This window comes from Planococcus citri, chromosome 2 (assembly GCF_950023065.1).
Source record: "Planococcus citri chromosome 2, ihPlaCitr1.1, whole genome shotgun sequence".
NCBI classification, from domain to species: domain Eukaryota; kingdom Metazoa; phylum Arthropoda; class Insecta; order Hemiptera; family Pseudococcidae; genus Planococcus; species Planococcus citri.
Genome location: NC_088678.1, coordinates 54,815,745 through 54,833,861, shown reverse-complemented (window position 1 = coordinate 54,833,861; position 18,117 = coordinate 54,815,745). Strand labels below are relative to the sequence as shown.

The 18,117-nt window shown below is 34.6% G+C and overlaps 2 protein-coding genes across 3 annotated transcripts in view; both read left to right on the top strand.

Annotated features, from left to right (window-relative positions):
* Positions 1 to 3,031: 3,031 nt before the first annotated feature.
* On the top strand, positions 3,032 to 5,549 carry LOC135836481 (seipin-like). Its single transcript, XM_065351350.1, has 5 exons — positions 3,032 to 3,549; positions 4,008 to 4,159; positions 4,227 to 4,429; positions 4,735 to 4,948; positions 5,045 to 5,549. Exons 1-5 carry the CDS (start codon positions 3,299 to 3,301, stop codon positions 5,062 to 5,064), a joined length of 840 nt encoding a protein of 279 aa, XP_065207422.1. The 5' UTR covers positions 3,032 to 3,298; the 3' UTR covers positions 5,065 to 5,549.
* Positions 5,550 to 9,357: 3,808 nt separating this feature from the next.
* Positions 9,358 to 18,117, top strand: part of LOC135836479 (immunoglobulin superfamily containing leucine-rich repeat protein-like) — a 379,815-nt gene continuing 371,055 nt past the window's right edge. For both annotated transcript variants that reach the window (XM_065351346.1, XM_065351347.1), the window contains exon 1: positions 9,358 to 9,648. The gene's annotated coding sequence lies outside the window, so the exon portion shown is untranslated. The remainder of the gene's footprint in view (positions 9,649 to 18,117) is intronic.

Genomic DNA, 18,117 nt, shown 5'->3' with positions numbered 1-18,117 from the left:
AGTATTTTTATTCAAATTTTTAAGAATGTCAGTGGTAGAAAACTGGCTTTTCACTTCAAAATTACTGCTGTTTTGCTTCGTGAAACTATAAACTTTGAAACGTTTTTGCTCTCTCTTCGCTCGAGCCTATTTGATTGTCATATTCAAACTTCAAACATCAAGAAACCTGAAACCATGGATAAAATTTTAAAAAAGTTGCGATTTTTCAAAGCTTTTGCCCTCGCTTCACTCGGCTCAATTTGGTTCTCTTCTACAGAGTTACAATTTTAAGAAATGTATGATTGAATTTTTGAAAAATGTTGAGATAAAAAAAAACGAATTCTTTCATTAAAATTGATGTTCTTTTACTTTTCAAATCACAAATTATTCAAAGCTTTTGCCCTCGCTTCGCTCGGGCCATTCCAACTGCTACTTTTAAAAATGTTAAGAATATGAAAATTTAACGGAAAAATTTCTGAAATAGTTACTGTCATATTACTCAAAGCATATGAAAAATCCAAATTTTTTATTTTTTCTGAACAGCAAAGCATTCGATTTTCAAAACTTTTTGACACCACAGTGCTGAGCACGTTAAAATTTTGATTATTGTCGGCAAAATTACAATTTTTTGTCGGCCAAATGACGTGTTACCCCCCCCCCCCCCCAGGGTTGCCAAACGTTCGGTATTTTACCGAACAGTTCGGTATTTCCCTGATTTGTTCGGTAAGATTAATCAACCCTTACCGAACAATAGAAAAGTTCGGTATTTTCAAAAAAATCGAGAAAACCCTTCAAAAAAAGGAAATTTAAGAAATATATTCGGTATTCTCAACAAAAAAAACTAAAAACAGCACCCAAAAAGCACTTTTTGTGGCGTTCTTTCATTATTGAGCACTTTATTTTTCATACTTTTGACTTTTTTATGGATTTGCAGGCAAAAAATTTCGGAGACTTCCTTTTTTTTTTTTTTTTTTTGCTTTTCAATTTGGTGTTCGGTAATTTCAAAATCTGGATTTGGCAACCCTGCCCCCCCCCCTTAAATAGCAAGACTCCGAACCGTCTCTGATCATATGAATCTATTTCACGTTGCCAACCTATATTTTTAATTTTAATGAAGAACGTTCTTTGGGGTACTCGATATTTCTGGGCACCCTGTACATATCGTTACCTTAATGCCAAATCCGAGTATGTCCATACAAAAAAAGTGCGATTTTACACATCACTGATAAGGTTCGGATATGCTCGGTAGGGTTCGTTGAGTTCTGATTGAACATCGGTCAGCTTCGTGCATCTTCGGTGGTGCATTTTAACTGTACTCCGGTGCAAATTTTTCAATTCAGGGTTTCTCAGAGTCTTATCAGTGACGCAAAACGACGATGTTTTTTTGGATGGACATACTCATGTACAATGTACATAGCTGAGGCCGAGGGAAGTGCGCTATATTGACACACATGTCGGAACATTTTGCTCTAAGAGCGAGCAATCTCGTTCACTTGTTCGGAACGTAGTAATTTCATTGAGAAAGGGCCCTTTTAGGTTTTATATAGTCATTTATTTTCGATTTTCTTTTTTCAATAAATACTATACATTTTTTTGATTTTTTTTTTCAATTAAAATGAAAATAATTATGTATGAATATGATGCCCTTTCAAGTTTCAGCCTTTTCTGTTTTTGGTCGGTTTTTAAAATCTGTATCGAACGTACATTGATGGCATTTTTTCAGCAATCATTTTTTATTTTTTACATCTCAATTCTCATCCAATTCTTCGAATATGAAAATAAAAATGAAAAATTAAAATTATGAATAAAAACAAGTGTGTTAGTAAAAATTAAAAAAACAACAAGTACATATTTGGAATAATTTTGGATTTTAGAAGCAAGAAATGCTTCTATTGTGGATTTAAAAAAAATGATCAAAAACAGAAAAGGTAGAAGGGGCCTCCATTTTCATTTTCACTTGAAAAAAAAATCGAAAAAGTTTTCTAATGCTTTAAGAATACTCCAAGTTCAAACTCTGGAGTGTTCATTGAGAAAAGAAAATTTAGGTACATATGTAATTAAATTATGAAAATGACAGAAGTTCCTTGTTCAAATTTTAATATACTTCGAAAATGAAAATAAGGAACTGAAACATGAACTTTCGGTCTTCAATTTTCTTTTTTTATGCCTTTCAGTCTTCAGTGAAATGAAATTAATAGGTACTTACCGAACAGTTGTGTCAGTAAAAAATTTGAAAAAGTAACACTAGTGTATTAATTTCATTGTAATAAATAAAGTTTATAAAAGCTGAAAGTTCACAGCATCGAGAATTTGTCGGCATCATTCTGAATAATTCAATCAGCTAAATAAATGAGGTGATACGCATACGCGATACGCGATAGTAACCAGTCCAAAAGAACTGAACTACGGACTGAATCAGAATCACTTCCGAGATTCGCAGTTCGTTCGCCGATGTTCCAACATGTGTGTCAATATAGCGAACCTCAGGCCGAGGGCATAACGTTTCAAGAGACAACTACAAGAAGTTTCTAGTTGCATTATTTTGCAATTCACACAAGGTGAAGGTGATAGTTTTGCCTTTGCCTTTGCCCAACTATTCGAGCTGTTCTTTTTTTATTCTCAAAATGATGAAATCAACTTGAAGGTTGATTAATTTGATTGATTTTTCATTGAGGAATACGGAGATAGCAGATAACAAAATTATAAACAACGTAGTATGTTATGTTTCCAAGCTCCGCCTTATTGATCTTCCTTCTCACTTCTCAGTTCTCTTTCTCTTCATCATACCATTTAAATCAAATCTTATCCTGTCTTTCTCTTTTTCACATAAATAAAGTAGTCATTATTTTGTTTCTGCTCCATAAGTTAAGTCTTTCACGTTATTCTTTTCCATCAGCCATCACAAATTCACAATCACACTCACACCATCGTAGATTATTACCAGTATACCAGTTGATTGCTCAGTTCTCAGAATTAGTTCTACGTTCGGTTTGATTTTGTAGTATTCTTCTTCTTTGCAACGTAGTATACAATAAGAGTAACAGGCCACTTTCGGCATTGTGTTTCGTACTCGTTGAGTCGTTGGTTCGGCCCTCCGCCCTCGGTCTGCTTGGTCTCGTAGTCTCGTCTCGTTCGTCTCGTTAGGTCTCGTCCGACGCCACTTCGTCGCATTTTCGTTCACGTTTCTGCATAGATCGTTTCTCGACGCAATTTTCACATTTATTCTTGCTTTGCCTCGCGTATGTTCTTTGTTACCGTTGTCCTCCGGTGGTTGTAAAGTGTCCGTTTTTCGGTTTCAATCGCGTTTTTTTTTGTGAAAATGAGTATTCTCATTCCTGGAGTAATGAGTTTTTTGAAAGCTCCTCGTGTCGTGATCTTAAATCGCGTAGAAATCGCGAAAAACTTTTTGAATCGAGCTATCGACCATGCTTGCGAGCATGTTTTCCGAGGAGGGATGTTTTACTTGATTATGATGACTTTGGTATGGATTTCTATTTTCGTTTATGTGGTATTTTATTACGCATATGTTCCCGCTCCGATGTACGTTAGACCAGTTCATCTGCAAGTCGTGTAAGTACTATATGAATTAATTAATTAGATGCATACGTAGCTAAGTTCGAAGAAATACAGAGCTAGACGAAGTCGTATATATGTGCTTTAGTGCAGTATCCCCCTCACAGGATTTAGGACTCGTGTTGCAAGCCTTTCAATAGAGCCCTATTGACCATTAGGCCATTATTCCCTCTGAGCCTTCGTAGAAATCCAGAGCTAGCTACGAAGTCGTAAGTATGTATGTTCTTTAGTGCAGTATCCCCCTCACAGGATTTAGGACTCGTATTGCAAGCCTTTCAAAAGAGCCCCATTGGCCGTTACGCCATAATTCCCTGTGAGCCTTCGTAGAAACGGCGCAATTTTAGGTCCAGAGTGCTGACTATCGCGGTCACTGTCACTGTGGGCTTCGGGCCTCATCGCTTCAGTGTATCTACTACTGCAATAATTGTGAAATACGTATGTATGTTTTATTTCAGACCCTGTGAGAACCATACCAATATCACATATTGCACGTATCCCTCAGCTCATGTCCGGTTAACGAGAAAGCATCAGTTGCTGATGGTCGGACAACCTTATAAACTCAACGTTCATCTTGAGATGCCCGAATCGCCGATTAATCAAGAACTTGGTAAATCGAATGAAAATAACTTACATTATATTAGATTGAACTTCGTAATCCAATTGAGACCTTTCAGGAATGTTCATGGTATGTATCCAGTTGAAAGATAAAAAAGGATTCCTCTCGTCTCAAGCGTGTCGTTCTAATATCCTCCATTTTCAAAGCGAACTCTTGCACCGAATCAAGATCATATCGCTGTCGCCGTTCTACGTATTCGGTCTTTTCGAAGAAAAGCAGACATTGGTGTTCGAAGTATTCTCCAGTTTCCAAGAAGATCAAGTAAATTATATTTACGTAATATTGAATTCGTTGGACGGCGTTTCGGAAGAAGGGCCGATTTGCTTTTTTCACTGTTTTATTATCAGCTAGAGTCAGAGAGGTAAAAAAGGCTCAAGTACATCATGCAGGTTGGTCCTTTTTACCTTTCTGTAACTCTGGCTGATAGAAGCAGCTGTGCCCAAAGTGAAGAAAACAGATTGCTCTTTTTACGAAACGTCGTCGATGTCTTGTTGTGCAATGTCAAGTAGGTAATAAGTAGAAGTACTACCGTTCTGGTAATAGGTATAGTTTTATATTTATTTCAGTATCATCCCATTACCGATGCCTACGTCGAAGTGCGAGCTCGTAATGTGCAAATTTATTCTGCGTCGTTGCTGATCAACGCTCAGATGTCCGGAATACGTTATTTCATGTACCACTGGCCAGCTACCTCTGCTGTTTTGGGAATTTCGTTTATTCTCTGCATAGTTTTTTTCACAATCACGCTGCCATATTATAATCGTTTCTTCGTCGATGCAGGTGAGATTGACGATTTTCGTACTCGAGTGATGATGAAATCTGTTTGGCCGAGTACTTAGTGCTGAAAATTAATCTCTTTATTATTATTTTTTTCAGTCAACGTTCGACAAGATTAACCAATCGTGTACGTGTATCAGTTATTTTTTGCTGCTGTCATGATGTCATCGTCCAAGTTGTTTCATGGTAGAAAAGATCGTCGCAATGATTCGTTATCCAATTGTGGTAATTTTTCGTATTGTTTTAATATTGCATGGTCATAAAATGTGTTAGTAATTAGTTTCTCTCCTCACGAACATTCCTCGAGATTAGATTATTTTGTGGTTTATGAACCGAATCCCTAAGAATTTCAAGACCATTACGTCATCGTCGTTCATCGAGTCATCTAATTAGTAGTCTACTTATCTGGATTGAGAAGTTAGTTTTTTTGAAACATACCTATTAGGCAGGAAAATTTTTTGTTACCGTTATTTTTGTGGTTGATTCAATCAACGAATATTTTGGAATTACTGAATTTTTGTTATGTAATGTGGTAGGTCTGTTTGATGATTTTGAGTGGTGAACGTAGTTTTTGTTCACTTCGCTTGAAAACCAGCAAAAACAATTACTTACTTTTTCGCGATGTGCTGTGGATTGGTTCAATAGTCCGCATGTAGATAGCGCTAGTAGCTATGAAAAAGTTTGCATACTTTTTTTTTCGCATGTGAAGCTAAGATCGCGATATCTGTTCTACTGACACCATGCAATACACGAACGTTAAATTCCACAGTCTTTAGGAATCTCCAGTCAGAACCGAAATGTTTCGTAAGAAGATTCACCACATCCTTTTTTTTTCTTTGATTCGACGATATTTCGTTCTAAAATTTGCGTCAAACAAAATTAAAATTACTTACGACATCTATCAACTAGTACTGGGCAAATTAGAATTATAATACGTGAATTGCTATACAAGAGATGAACTTGTGCGTCAAATTATATCCAAAGACAAGCTGTTGCCAGGATCAGTCAACGTTAGTTGCGCCGTTCATCGAAATTCCGCAATCACGCGTGAATTTCTAACAACAAAATGTCCAAAAAAGAACATAAACTTTATTCAATTAATTCCTTTCGCAATTAAACAAGTTCTTTGAGCTAGGCGTCTAATTAATTCGCTTCTCTTGAAGGCATCGTTTTACTTGAGCGAACGCCTAAGTTGAAATATCGGTTTTGACGAGTAAATGGTATCTAGATCTACTTAGAGTTAGTATCAAAATTTACCCGTTACGAGTGAAGTTGAAGATACTGGGTAGCTCAGTTACCCATTTGATTTTGTTTTAAGTTTTTTTTTTTTTTGAAAATCGCACCGGTTCCTTCATTGGTTTTCAAAGTAGACATCTTGTGCGGTCCATCAGTATTACATTCTTTTTTTTTCAGTGACGACTGACGCTTTATTATTATTCGTATCTTTTTTTTTTTTTTTTTTTTGGATATTGAGCCTCTTCAACTGTAATAGTGATTCATTTTGTTGTCTGTTTAGTTGAAGTTTTGAAGATTTTCATCTTCCTTCCTTCCCTCCCTCTTTGTATGGTTCTCAGACCCCTTCATGAAAACTATTCATCATTCAGTTTTTTCCGGAATTCCAATTTTACATGGAATTTTTTCGACTTGACTTCGGTATGAATTGCATTTTTTTTTTTTTTTTTTGTAGAACTTTGTATTTGTGCAGGAGAATAACCTGAACTAATTGCTGTGATACACACCACATTGAAAACATTTTCATGGGCTTTTAGAGCATTTCGAGAAACCCCCGCGTAGCCTTAAAATCAGCTGCCAATGTTGGAAAAGGGGGTGAGTTATGGTATTTCAAAGTTTTATAATAGATAAGTATTCAATTTTCAAAAGAAATGGTAATTTCATTATAAAATTGATAGTAGGTGAATGTCACCATGTCAAATTTGGTAGCCCATATTTTTATGGTAAGGTGCCTTTGAACGTACTTCTAGGAAGAAGGGAGGAATTATCCCCTACCCTCGAAAATCACCGATATCATTTCTCGCCATAATATCAACCTATAGTAGCTAATGTTTTTATGGTGGATACCTTTCCATGTACCCCCTCGAAAAGCACTACATGGGTCCCGCCCACCCACGCAACAACTTGCCACCATAACAACTTGAGCAGCCCATATTTTTATGGTGATTACCCTGCGATACACTCCCTCGAGGAATGAGGCTATGGTTGAACTTTTGGTGTAACACTAAGTACATATATGGGTGAATCATCCCCCAGCACCAATAACTCGTCACCATATCAACTTTAGCAGCCCATAAATTTTATGGTGATTACTCCTCGACATACTTCCTCGAGGAATGAGGCTATGGTAGAATTGTTGGTGTAACACTATAGGGGTGAATCATCCACCAGCACCGAAAATCGCCAATAACTCGTCACCATATCAACTTTAGCAGCCCATGAATTTTATGGTGATTATTTACTCCTCGACATAATCCCTCGAGGAATGAGGCTATGGTTGAACTTTTGGTGTAACACTAAGTACATATATGGGTGAATCATCCCCCAGCACCAATAACTCGTCACCATATCAACTTTCGCAGCCCATAAATTTTATGGTGATTACTCCTCGACATACTCCCTCGAGGAATGAAGCTATGGTTGAACTCTTGGTGTAACACTATAAGTATGGGTGAATCATCCCCCAGCACCGAAAATCGCCAATAACTCGCCACCATATCAACTTAAGCAGCCCATATTTTTGTCGATTGCCCCTCGACATACCCCCTTGAGAAATAAGGTTACGGTTGAAATCCGCGTGTAACCTTCAGGAGTGAATCATCCCTCACCTCCTAAAATTGGCAATAACTCGTCTCCGCAATTTTCCTTTGAAATTATCATTTTTTTTTTTTTTAATTGAGTAGGTAGTTAAAAATTATTAAATACCATAACTCACCTCCTTATGAAGTTTAATAGCTGATATCTCGGCTATGGTGGTTTCCAAGGATGCTCTACTAGTCTTATGATTTTTTTTTTCAATATGTGATGTAACAGTTAGCGGAGGTCCTTTGTTGAAAATTTTTTGAAAAAAAAAAATCTCAAGGAAAATTGGATTGAAAAATCCTTGAGGTTAGCAAATCCAAAACAAAGCTATATTTGCTTATCTACTTTTGAAAATTACAAAAAAATTCCACCTGTTTCTGGTAGTTTCTGAAAATTGAAACAAGTTGAATGTACATAATTAGGTATGTAAGTTAGGAAAGCATCAAAAGAAAGTCATTGGCGATATCAATCGTCGAGTCGAATTTGCCCATTTATAAAATTAAGGGTACTACGTACTACGTATACGTACAGCCAGAGATATTTTAATGTATAAATTATCATTTCGAAGTATAACTTTGTAATAAAGCATTCACTAGATTAACACAAACTCCCCTATCGTCTTGTTCTTACTCAATTTCAACGTTGAAGTAGAAAAAAAACCGCCATCAAACGTCGCTCGTTGTACTTAACTTAAAAAGTGATTTCCAATCGGATGTTTTTTTTTGTCTCGCTTGTATTTTTCTTATTCTTTTCTATTTTTCGTACAAATACGAAATATATTGGAAAGTTTTTATACTTGGGTATTATTTAATACACTTGGTTGAAACAAAACATTTTTCTCCTTCAAAGTGTAAGTAATGTAGACAACATTCTGGTGCATCGGACCGTACATTGATAGTATTATTTCCGTACTTACGCATCGTAGACATAACGCATAGACAAAAATGAAACAGATACTCTGTAATATATATCTTTTTATGGTACGTATTCGTTTCCAAAGTCCTGTGCTTTTCCTCATCGTCGTCCTTCGTCAAGTGTGCCATGCTATGTAAAATTTATGTTAGTAGATTGCATATTGTAGATACTATGTACGTACTTCGTGCTATGTTATTATGTTGTCGTCATTGCAATCGCTGAATCGCATAAAGTTATGTTCATCGTAGCCGGATTTTTGTTTTGGAACTTTCCTTCTTCCTTGGAAGTTCATTGCATCAAAATACATACCTCTACCTGAACGTTATCGAGGTATAACGTTTATCTGTGTCATTTTAACCACGACACTGGGTCAAAAACGGTATTTGCTACCTATAGCTATGTTATAAGTGTTACGAGGCAAGAACCCAGCTCGTTTTTTTTTCGCTCATCTTCGTTATAATAATCGTTAAAATGCTCGAGATCAGCGATTTTACTAACACACTTGAGAAATTGCTGACGCTGCTGTTGAAAACGCCGGCAATGAACTGCACCCTGTACGGTAGCGTGATCTGTGGCTTGAAATCGACACCAGAACGAACCAAAGGGGGGTTTTTCCTTACTCGAAGGGCGCATGTAAAAGCGTTTTTTCTTTCACCTATGCGGAAAGGTGTTCGTGTTGAGGGAAATTTTCAGTATTGCTACCATGGTCGTACGAATTGGTGTATTTTGTGCGCGATTCTAGTCGTGTTCTCGTCTTTTTTAACGTGTTGCGCGTTTTTATTCGAAATAATATTCTTGGTTTACGTAAAATTTTCTATAAAACTTGGTTTATTCACTGAGCGGTTTTTCGGTTGTGTCAATTTTTCAATAATTTTGTTCACTTTTTATCGCTGGATTTTTTCAATCGACGAAGAGTTTTATCGTAGTTTTGTTCTTGCTGGGTTTATTTTCTGAAAGTGGATCTATTTTGACGAGTAAGTGTTGAGAATAATTTACCGGTTCGGTGTGTTAAATATTGCTTATGAGTTTTTTTAAAATTTTTATGACCAATTTTTTCTTGTTTGGTGTGTTTTTTTTTCTATTACGTGATGAACATGTGAGAAAAATGGTCACGTTCATTCACGTTTTAATTTTGTGGCACAGTTTTGAATATTTCGAAAGATCGTCCAGAAAACTATTTTTTATCAAATTTTTACTGCTTATTTCGAGTTCAGTGGGAAAAACCAAGAGTAAAATAAATATAGATGAAATTTTACATAATTTTTGATTATTTAAATTTTGAAAGAATTTAGGATCAAGAGATTTTTTCACCCTAAAAATTGTGTAAGTAATTCTTGTCCCTTGAAAATTCAGTTTTCAAGTTTTCATTTTCATGTAAAAATATCGAAAAACATGCTCGAATTTTTGTATGAAAAGAATCAAACCGATCTAAAAAAGAACATATTTTTAGTTTCATCTTTTTTTTTTTTAGAAAATTATAGTTAAATTGCTGGATTAGATTTTTCAAATTTTCATTTTTTTGAGAAATCATGTTAGATTGAAATTTAATGAGAAGATTTTTGTAGTATTTCAAGTGAAAGTTGATATTTTTTCGAGTTGATAGTGATATCTCTATTCTCCCATGAAAAATCATTTTGAAAAATCTGTTCACATTTTCTGGTATTTTTGCGTCAAGATGAAACATGAAAACATAATTTTCGGGGTATCAAAACTTCACGCATTTTTTCATTGAATGAATAAAAAATGTTTTGGATTCATCTCGGTGCGTAAATTTAAGAAAATCAACCTCAAATTTTTTCTGGACTTTGGTGGAGAGAAGGGGGAATCTCGAGAATTGAAATTATGACTTGCTTGAAGTTCAGAGAATTTCTTTTCTGTTTCATCTAAAATAATTAGACACTTGATTAAAAAAGAATTCATTTCGAACCACTCTTCGTACCAAATAGCTTTGCAATCTAACCCAAGTGCTTGAAAATTCTCTTGGCTTCTTTTGGTACCCATGATTCTTGGGGTTAATGATCTGACGGTAAAAGCCAACTATAAATAATATTATGGTTGAAAAAACTTGAAATTTATTCAGAAGTTGAATTTAACCGTTATAACATGAGATAGAAATTCTTTTTGTTTTGTTTTTGATTTTTTTTCTCTCGAACGTAAGTATCTCGACGTGTTCGATTCATCTTCCAACAAATGATTGAAAAGCTACCCACGCCACGTGTTTTGGCGTTTCAAATTTTCATAGGCGAGCATCTTTTGTTGAGATCTGTATAGTTGTGAAAATAATTACCGAGTTATAATTTCTTTTAGGTAGTTTGAGAAATATTATTTTAAAAGTAATGTAAACTTTTGGTGCTTTGAAACGAATTAGGTACGTAGGTTGAAAAAAAAAGATCTAGAGAGTTGTTCAAATTCGCATAATAGCACGTATTTTAAATCATGGTCATGTACCTAACTGAAAAATTTGTGTTTGAATTACGTATGCATAATAAAAAAAAACAAGCAGTAGTTACAGTTACCATAAGTTACTGATCATGAGGGGGAAAAATGTAAGAATAAATAACTCCAATTAAAATAAATTTGAGAAAATATGAAATTTATGGATAAATCTACAGTTGGTATTTTTCTCTTGAAGTGAAAGACAATTATCATTTCCTTTTGATAGAAATGACTTAGTTTTTCACATAAAAACATTTCGTGAATTTTGAAAAATCACTCCTCGGAAAAAAATATTCAAGTTTTGGAAGAATTTTATTTTAATTCAAATAGGTAATCTGTTCCACGCGTCTTTTCTCTTTTACGAAGTAGGTATAGAAGGCGATTCTCTGATTCGTGTGATTTCGTACCTGTACCCAAATAAAATTCCTATTTTTCAACTGAAAAAAACCGCTTACAGAATTATGCGATTCAAGCAATCGAAATATAATATCAAAACTGAAATAAATATGGAACATGGAATGTTCTTTGATTCAACGAGAAAATAATGCACAGCTTAGGAAAAACCATAACCTGTAAGATACCACAGACAGTGGTAATTTTTTGACCGAAACCGAAACCCACAGAGCGCTTTAAACCTTACCATGTGCAACTTATCTTGCATTCAACTATGTACGACAATTTGCATATCATGAATTCCAAGATAGTAAGCATTACGAAAAGCTGCTCTGCGGAGAGGTATGTGTAGGATCTCGGCTCCAGCATCGTACAATATACGTTCCTATATGTAGTAAGCTAGGTATATATGCTAGGTACGTGAAAATCTACCGACATGCATGTTGGAGCGAGAAAAAAATACAGAAATAGAGAAACGTGTCTTTAAATTGGATAAATGTCGCGTGTAGAAGATTTGTGACAAGGAAATGAATTCTAGAAATATGTACCTAATACCTATCTAGCTTGGTAAGTGTGTGTGTGTGTCTGTCGACTGTCTGTGTACGGAATTTGAATTTGGTGCTAAGACAACTAGGTATATTCGGCGATGATATTTCAATTTATTTTTCGTTAAATCGATAGACCTTTGTGTGTCCTCGGGTCTTTCACCCTTGTCTCAAATCAAGGCATAAATAAGCTTTCAAAATCCTGTCTGTTCACAGCTACGTATAGGTATCCACGGATTCATGGAGCAAGTCAAATAACGTTTTGTTTTGGGAGTCATCTTTATGAAGAATTCGTTTGATGAGATTATGGCATTGAAAATGTGGTCATCTCATGTTTAATAGTTACGAGTTCGATTTTAAAATTTTAAAATTTTGAAAATTTGAATCCAGCTTACAAGGAGGCATCTCTCGAGATGTGTGTCTTCGATTCAAACTAGATCGGGATTTTTGGAAAAAGTGTAGTCTCACCCCGCTCTCTCCCCTTCAGTAAACACTTCAGCTATCCAAATTCAATTTTCGATTTTTGATAAAAATTTTTTAAATCAGAATTTACCCTTTTCAGCTATTTATGTGTTTTTTCTTTTTCAAGATAGATATCCATTCAGTAAAATTTATGAAAAATAGTCCTAAAACCTCTTTCAACTCCCCTAAACCGATATTAGGTAGACCATTTCAGAATATTTTGGAGCCTTTCACTCGATTTTCGATTTCTTCAGGATTTTTGAATTTTCCGAGAAGACGTGAAAATTTATTTGGGCAGCTGAAAATCCAGTCGTGGCTTATTCTTGACCTGAATCACGATTTCATCGACATTTGAGCCGATTTCCAGAAGCATATCTCGAGTGCGTTTTTTTAATCAGCATTTTACAGGGGAAAAAATTGAAAAAATCAAAAATTTTCTATTTGTTGAGAATTAAAAAAAAATCTCTCGTAAGCATTCTGGTGAAAAAATGCACTTATGTTTGCCTGGAAATCAGCTCAAATGCAGATGAACTCCTTGAACAAGTCAAGAGAGTAAGTTTCGTACAACTCGATTTTTAGCTGTCGAAATGAATTTCCGAGCCTTCTACAGAAATTTCAGAATTCTGGAGAAATCGAAAATCGCGCTGGAGGCTCCAGAATTTCTGAAAATGGTAGGTATAATTTAGTACAGTGGAGTTGATGCAGTTTCAGGACTAATTTTCGTCATTTTTATACCGATTATTCATTTTACCGAAGAGAATAAATCGCTGAAAATGGTCAAGTTTGAATTTTCATAAATTGGCCAAAAATTGATGAAATGGATTTGGGCAGCTAAAATGTTTTGTTATGAAGGGGTCAGGCCATGCTCTTTCCAAAAAATCATGTTTCCCTTCAAATGGTGAGAAAACTCTCCGTAGATTCTCTTGTGATTTTTTTTGTTGAAAATTATGGCTTTTATGCTCTCCCTTACTTGAAAAAAGTGCAGATGAAGTTGATCGAAAAAAATTGCGTGAATGTTTTTATTAAATACAAGTACGATAATTTACGTTATACGTATGTCTTTCTGAAATCATTGCATAATTTTTTCGCTGGTTTTGGAAAAAATTTCAAAAGACGTGCAGACTTGATTTTTATAATAACAATTATTTTGATAAATAGAGTTACAAACAGCCTGAAAAGTGGCTTAGTTCGTATTTTGGCTAAAAATATGAAGAAATGAAATAATGTAGATTTCAAAAACAAATAAAAATAGTGATGTTCGTGAGAGAAACGATGTTATGCATTCATGTTGAAAATTGACCGCTTAGAAAAATTGTTTATTCTTCTTGTAAAATAATGACAGACGGAATTTTTTAAAATTTTACTAAATTCCCACCGTTATTGTACTTGGATTAAAAGATATGATACTTTTCTCCATATTGTACAAGCGTCCCCCAATCAACAATTTAGCGATATGATACATGTGTTGTACCTACATATGTATTTAAATGTAAAGATAGACCCACCACCATCTTCATCATCATCATACACGCTACACAATACATGTAGTGTAAAAATTACAAAAGTATTTTCAATTCGAAAAAGTTACTTCCGATGTGTAACACTAACTTCATAGTTATTCATGGCACGCTACACGAATGATATTTCTCGCAGAGATGAAATTTTCAATTTTTATATTCAAGCAGGCTTTTAAAATTACATTCTATTCAACGTATGCTAAACAACGACATGGTAGAAAAAATTTCAAAGGGATGGTAGGCTATGTGTAGATATTTTTTTGCTGTCGAATTAGGTATGTTACGTTTTTAATCAGCTTACCATTGAAAGTTTTAAATAATTAAGTATCTTTTTGGTACAATCTACCTACGAGGAATTTTTAAAAAAAGTGAAATGAAATTAATGAAAAGGATCAGAAATCTCGTTCTTCTCCGTTGGTGGTCTTTTTCGGGAATTTCATAAGAGTACTTTTCAACAAAAAAATAATGTTTTTTTGTTAACTCGTGTCCCCTATTAAAACTGGAAAGTAAATAATTCTACTCGAATGATCATCTGCAAAAAAAGAAAAAAAACTCACCTTATTTGCTTGAATACCATTTAAATTATGACGAGAGTCCAGCTTCATGGAAAAAGACGAAGGGATAAATGAGCATTGGTCGAACTGTTTCAGTTTCAGAAAACCAATAAACTTCAATGCCTAACTGAAAAAAAGTGTTTTTTTTTTTTTTTAGAATGTTGGCTTTCAAATTCATGCAACTCAGCCCGTGAATAATGATTTTCACTTAATTTTGACGATCTTCAACTTTTTAGTCGTTTCTAAAGTTGCTCCAATCTAATCTAGTGAACCGAAATTGAATTCGTTGGATTTTGTTCAGTGCCTCAGATGTGCCTTTACCTCAGCTGTTCACAAATTTCTATACATGTACCTCTAAATAGGCACTTAAAATTTGCGTATTTCTTCAGAGAATTTCATTATTTAACCGAGGCAACTAAAACAACCTGGAAAATTTATTAAAAATTACACTCCATTGAAAATTTTCATCTCAGATTCTCGACCGACGAAATTATAAATTTAACAAAAAATTCAGCTACTAATTTGCTCTTTTAGATTACGCCCACTGAAGTACCCAGTGTACACAGTACACACTTTTAGCTGTTACCGAGCCGGGTACTAAACATGTGGCCTAATTTACGAGCATAATTTTACACGTAAAATTTCTACACCGCCGAGAGCCTAATAAACTTCGTAGCGTTACGTTGTCCGCTCTTTTTCACTAAAAAAAAATAGCTAGCTTTTTAAAAGTATAAAGGACAGAGTACGAGTAAAAAAGTTGAAAAAAAATCCAGACTGACTAAGTCGATAACGATAATTTCTGGAGGAAAAGTTTCCAACGGTGCAAATCATTCGCTATATATGAGGTGCTGGCAATGAAATAAAGACATGCCGTAATTTTCCGATAACAGCGAAATTTACAATTTCTTCGAAGCAGTTTAGCGTCAATTCACGTTAAAATATGTGATAATGAAAACTGTACTGGGTGTTTCGTTGGCGATGAATTTAATACTGTTGTGTTTTTTTTCTCCTCTGTAGCTCTATTGTTTTCATCTTCGACGCTAAAACGTCTTTTAATACGATCTCTCCTCAGACGAATGGTAAAAAAATTTCGAATTTATTTCACTCGGAGAATTTTTTATTGCCATTGGTTGCTTATTTTAGCGCGAAATCACGACATATTCTGATCTCGTGATTTGAAATTTATTTTTGGTTATCTGGTATCCTTGTTTCGGTGTCGTCAGTCGTGTGTTGTAATTTTTTCTCTATATTTAATAATATTGTACCTAATTCACACGGTCTTTGGAAAAGTTAGATATGCCTCCTGTAAAATTTACCTGTTCATTCAATAATTTCAATTCAATCAACTATAGGTACTTTTTTCCTATTTCCTATAAACGTATTGCAGAAACAATGCAATTGAATTTTGATGAAAAAAATATATAAAATGAGATTTTTTTACGAACCTCATTAACATACGTGTCTGCTGACAACGAAAAAATACCATGAAAAAAATACGCGACAGTGTTTCCTTTCTAGTCGACATTTTTTTATGCCTAGAACCGGCGAGAACAATTTTATAAAAAAAAAAAAAAGTATTTCTGTGTATAGCAATAGTGTGTTATGCTGTGCCATGCCAGGTTGTTAGTGTAAAGCGGAAAGCTCGTATAAGCAGACTGAAATACGATATTGAATCAACAAAATAGCATAATTTTGTTCTAAATTTCGATTTTTTTTCTGTTGAAAAAGCTTTTGAAAGGAGTCTTTTTTTAGAGCGGACTTTTTTTTTCTAATACCTTAATGGTTTGTTTTTTTTCAGTATGAAACTATCACTTTTTTCAGGTTTGCTGTTTAGTTGCTCGAAAATAGCTAGAAATGTGATGTGTTGAAATTGAGAGGAAATTGACATAAAATGGACGAGATATCATATCTATAAGCATAATAATTAAGTATCGGACATGTACTCGTATGCACTAAAAAATATGCAGGAACAGTATTTATAATATGGGTATCAAAAAACAGCATTTTTTCATCTCAATTCCAAAAAAGATATTTTTGGTAGTTTAAGCTCAACCCGTCCAGCTTACTTACTGATGCAGGGCGGAAATTTTTTTTCTCTCACTATCTCAAGTTATTATCTCGGGTGAAGAAGATTTTTGGTGAAAAATGAGCCCCCTCAATTTCACAAAATGTGAAGGAATCGAAGTATTTGACACAATTTATAAATTTGAAAACTTTCTGATCCCTACTTTGGTAAAATCGACACGTATGGGTAATATCAATTTTAACACCCCTCTCACCCATGACCTACAAATTGAAGTGGAATATGGCATTTTTATGTATAATATTACATATAATGTGTGTATACCACTTGCTTGTAAAAGCACTGATATTTAGCTTTCAACCACATCTGCTGGGAGATTGAAAAGCAAGCATGTGCATCAACAAATGAATGTAAGATTTCCATTTGTGGTGTAGCTTTAAATATCTTGCAACATGTGTAAACTTGAAACTTTTCGTGAAGTCAACATGATTACTTACGTACTCCATATTGGAGCAGATATCTCAACTCAAGTGTTTTTTGTTATGACTAACATTGGGCACAAAATTCAAAAAAGCTGAAACTTTAAATTTGTGCAAATGGCTGTGTTTCATCGTCACAAAAACAACTCCTCTCTCCCCCTTCTGATCCGAATTGTAGCATTTCAAACTCTTTTTGGAACGTTCAGTCCGATTTTCAATTTCTCCAGTGCTTTTAAATCACTCCAGAAAGCATGAAAATCAGTTCGGATCGCTGGAAATCGAGTTGTGGCTTAGTTTCAACCTTAACAACAAATTAATTCACACTGGAGCGCATTTTACAAGAAAACACCTCGAGTCGAGTGTTTTTTCTCATTTTAACTTTTTCCCCTGATGAATGTGTAATTTAAAAAAAAAAACAAATTCGAGGTGTCCACCTACCAAAACTGTAGGTAGAAAGAATGAGACGTACTCGAGTAAAGGGATTCAAATAATGACAGAAAATTCTAAGAAAAATAATAACCGTGTGTGAATACAAACGGCGAATTTCGATGCAGTTATATCGATTCGCATCGCTATTTCGCTACACACTTATTTGTGTTAAAAGTTAGACAGAAATTTTACTATGATTTATTAATTTTTAATGTATATTTTACAAATAGAACGAAAGCGAACGGCACGCCGGCTCGGCGTTATTTTACGTTGCGGTTTCGCGTGTTTCCAAAACGACCTCGATCTTTCAAACGCCAATTTTATAGCGTGTACTTGCAGATTTTTTTCTCCTTTTGAAATATTACACGTATTACATGACTGATTCACTGTCAAAAGCTGTCAGCGTTTAGTGGCTGCGTGGCAGTGACGTATTCATTGATCATATTCTCAAATCAGATGCTTTTTAAAATATACGTAACTCAAACTACACAGCACACAGTACGTATTTATAAGTGGTGAAGATTTCGTTTGGTGAGACGAAAGTTTATATTAGATTTGAAACTAAATTTTATTCGGTGTGAGCCTGTGACGAATGTACGCGGAAC

What these genes read in the sequence shown, in the direction of transcription:
- LOC135836481 (XM_065351350.1), top strand. Translation starts at nt 3,299, where the DNA reads ATGAGTATTCTCATTCCTGGAGTAATGAGTTTTTTGAAAGCTCCTCGT. An exon ending in GCCGATTAATCAAGAACTTG is followed by an intron (nt 4,160 to 4,226) that starts GTAAATCGAATG and finishes GAGACCTTTCAG; the next exon opens with GAATGTTCATGGTATGTATC. An exon ending in TCGTTTCTTCGTCGATGCAG is followed by an intron (nt 4,949 to 5,044) that starts GTGAGATTGACG and finishes TATTTTTTTCAG; the next exon opens with TCAACGTTCGACAAGATTAA.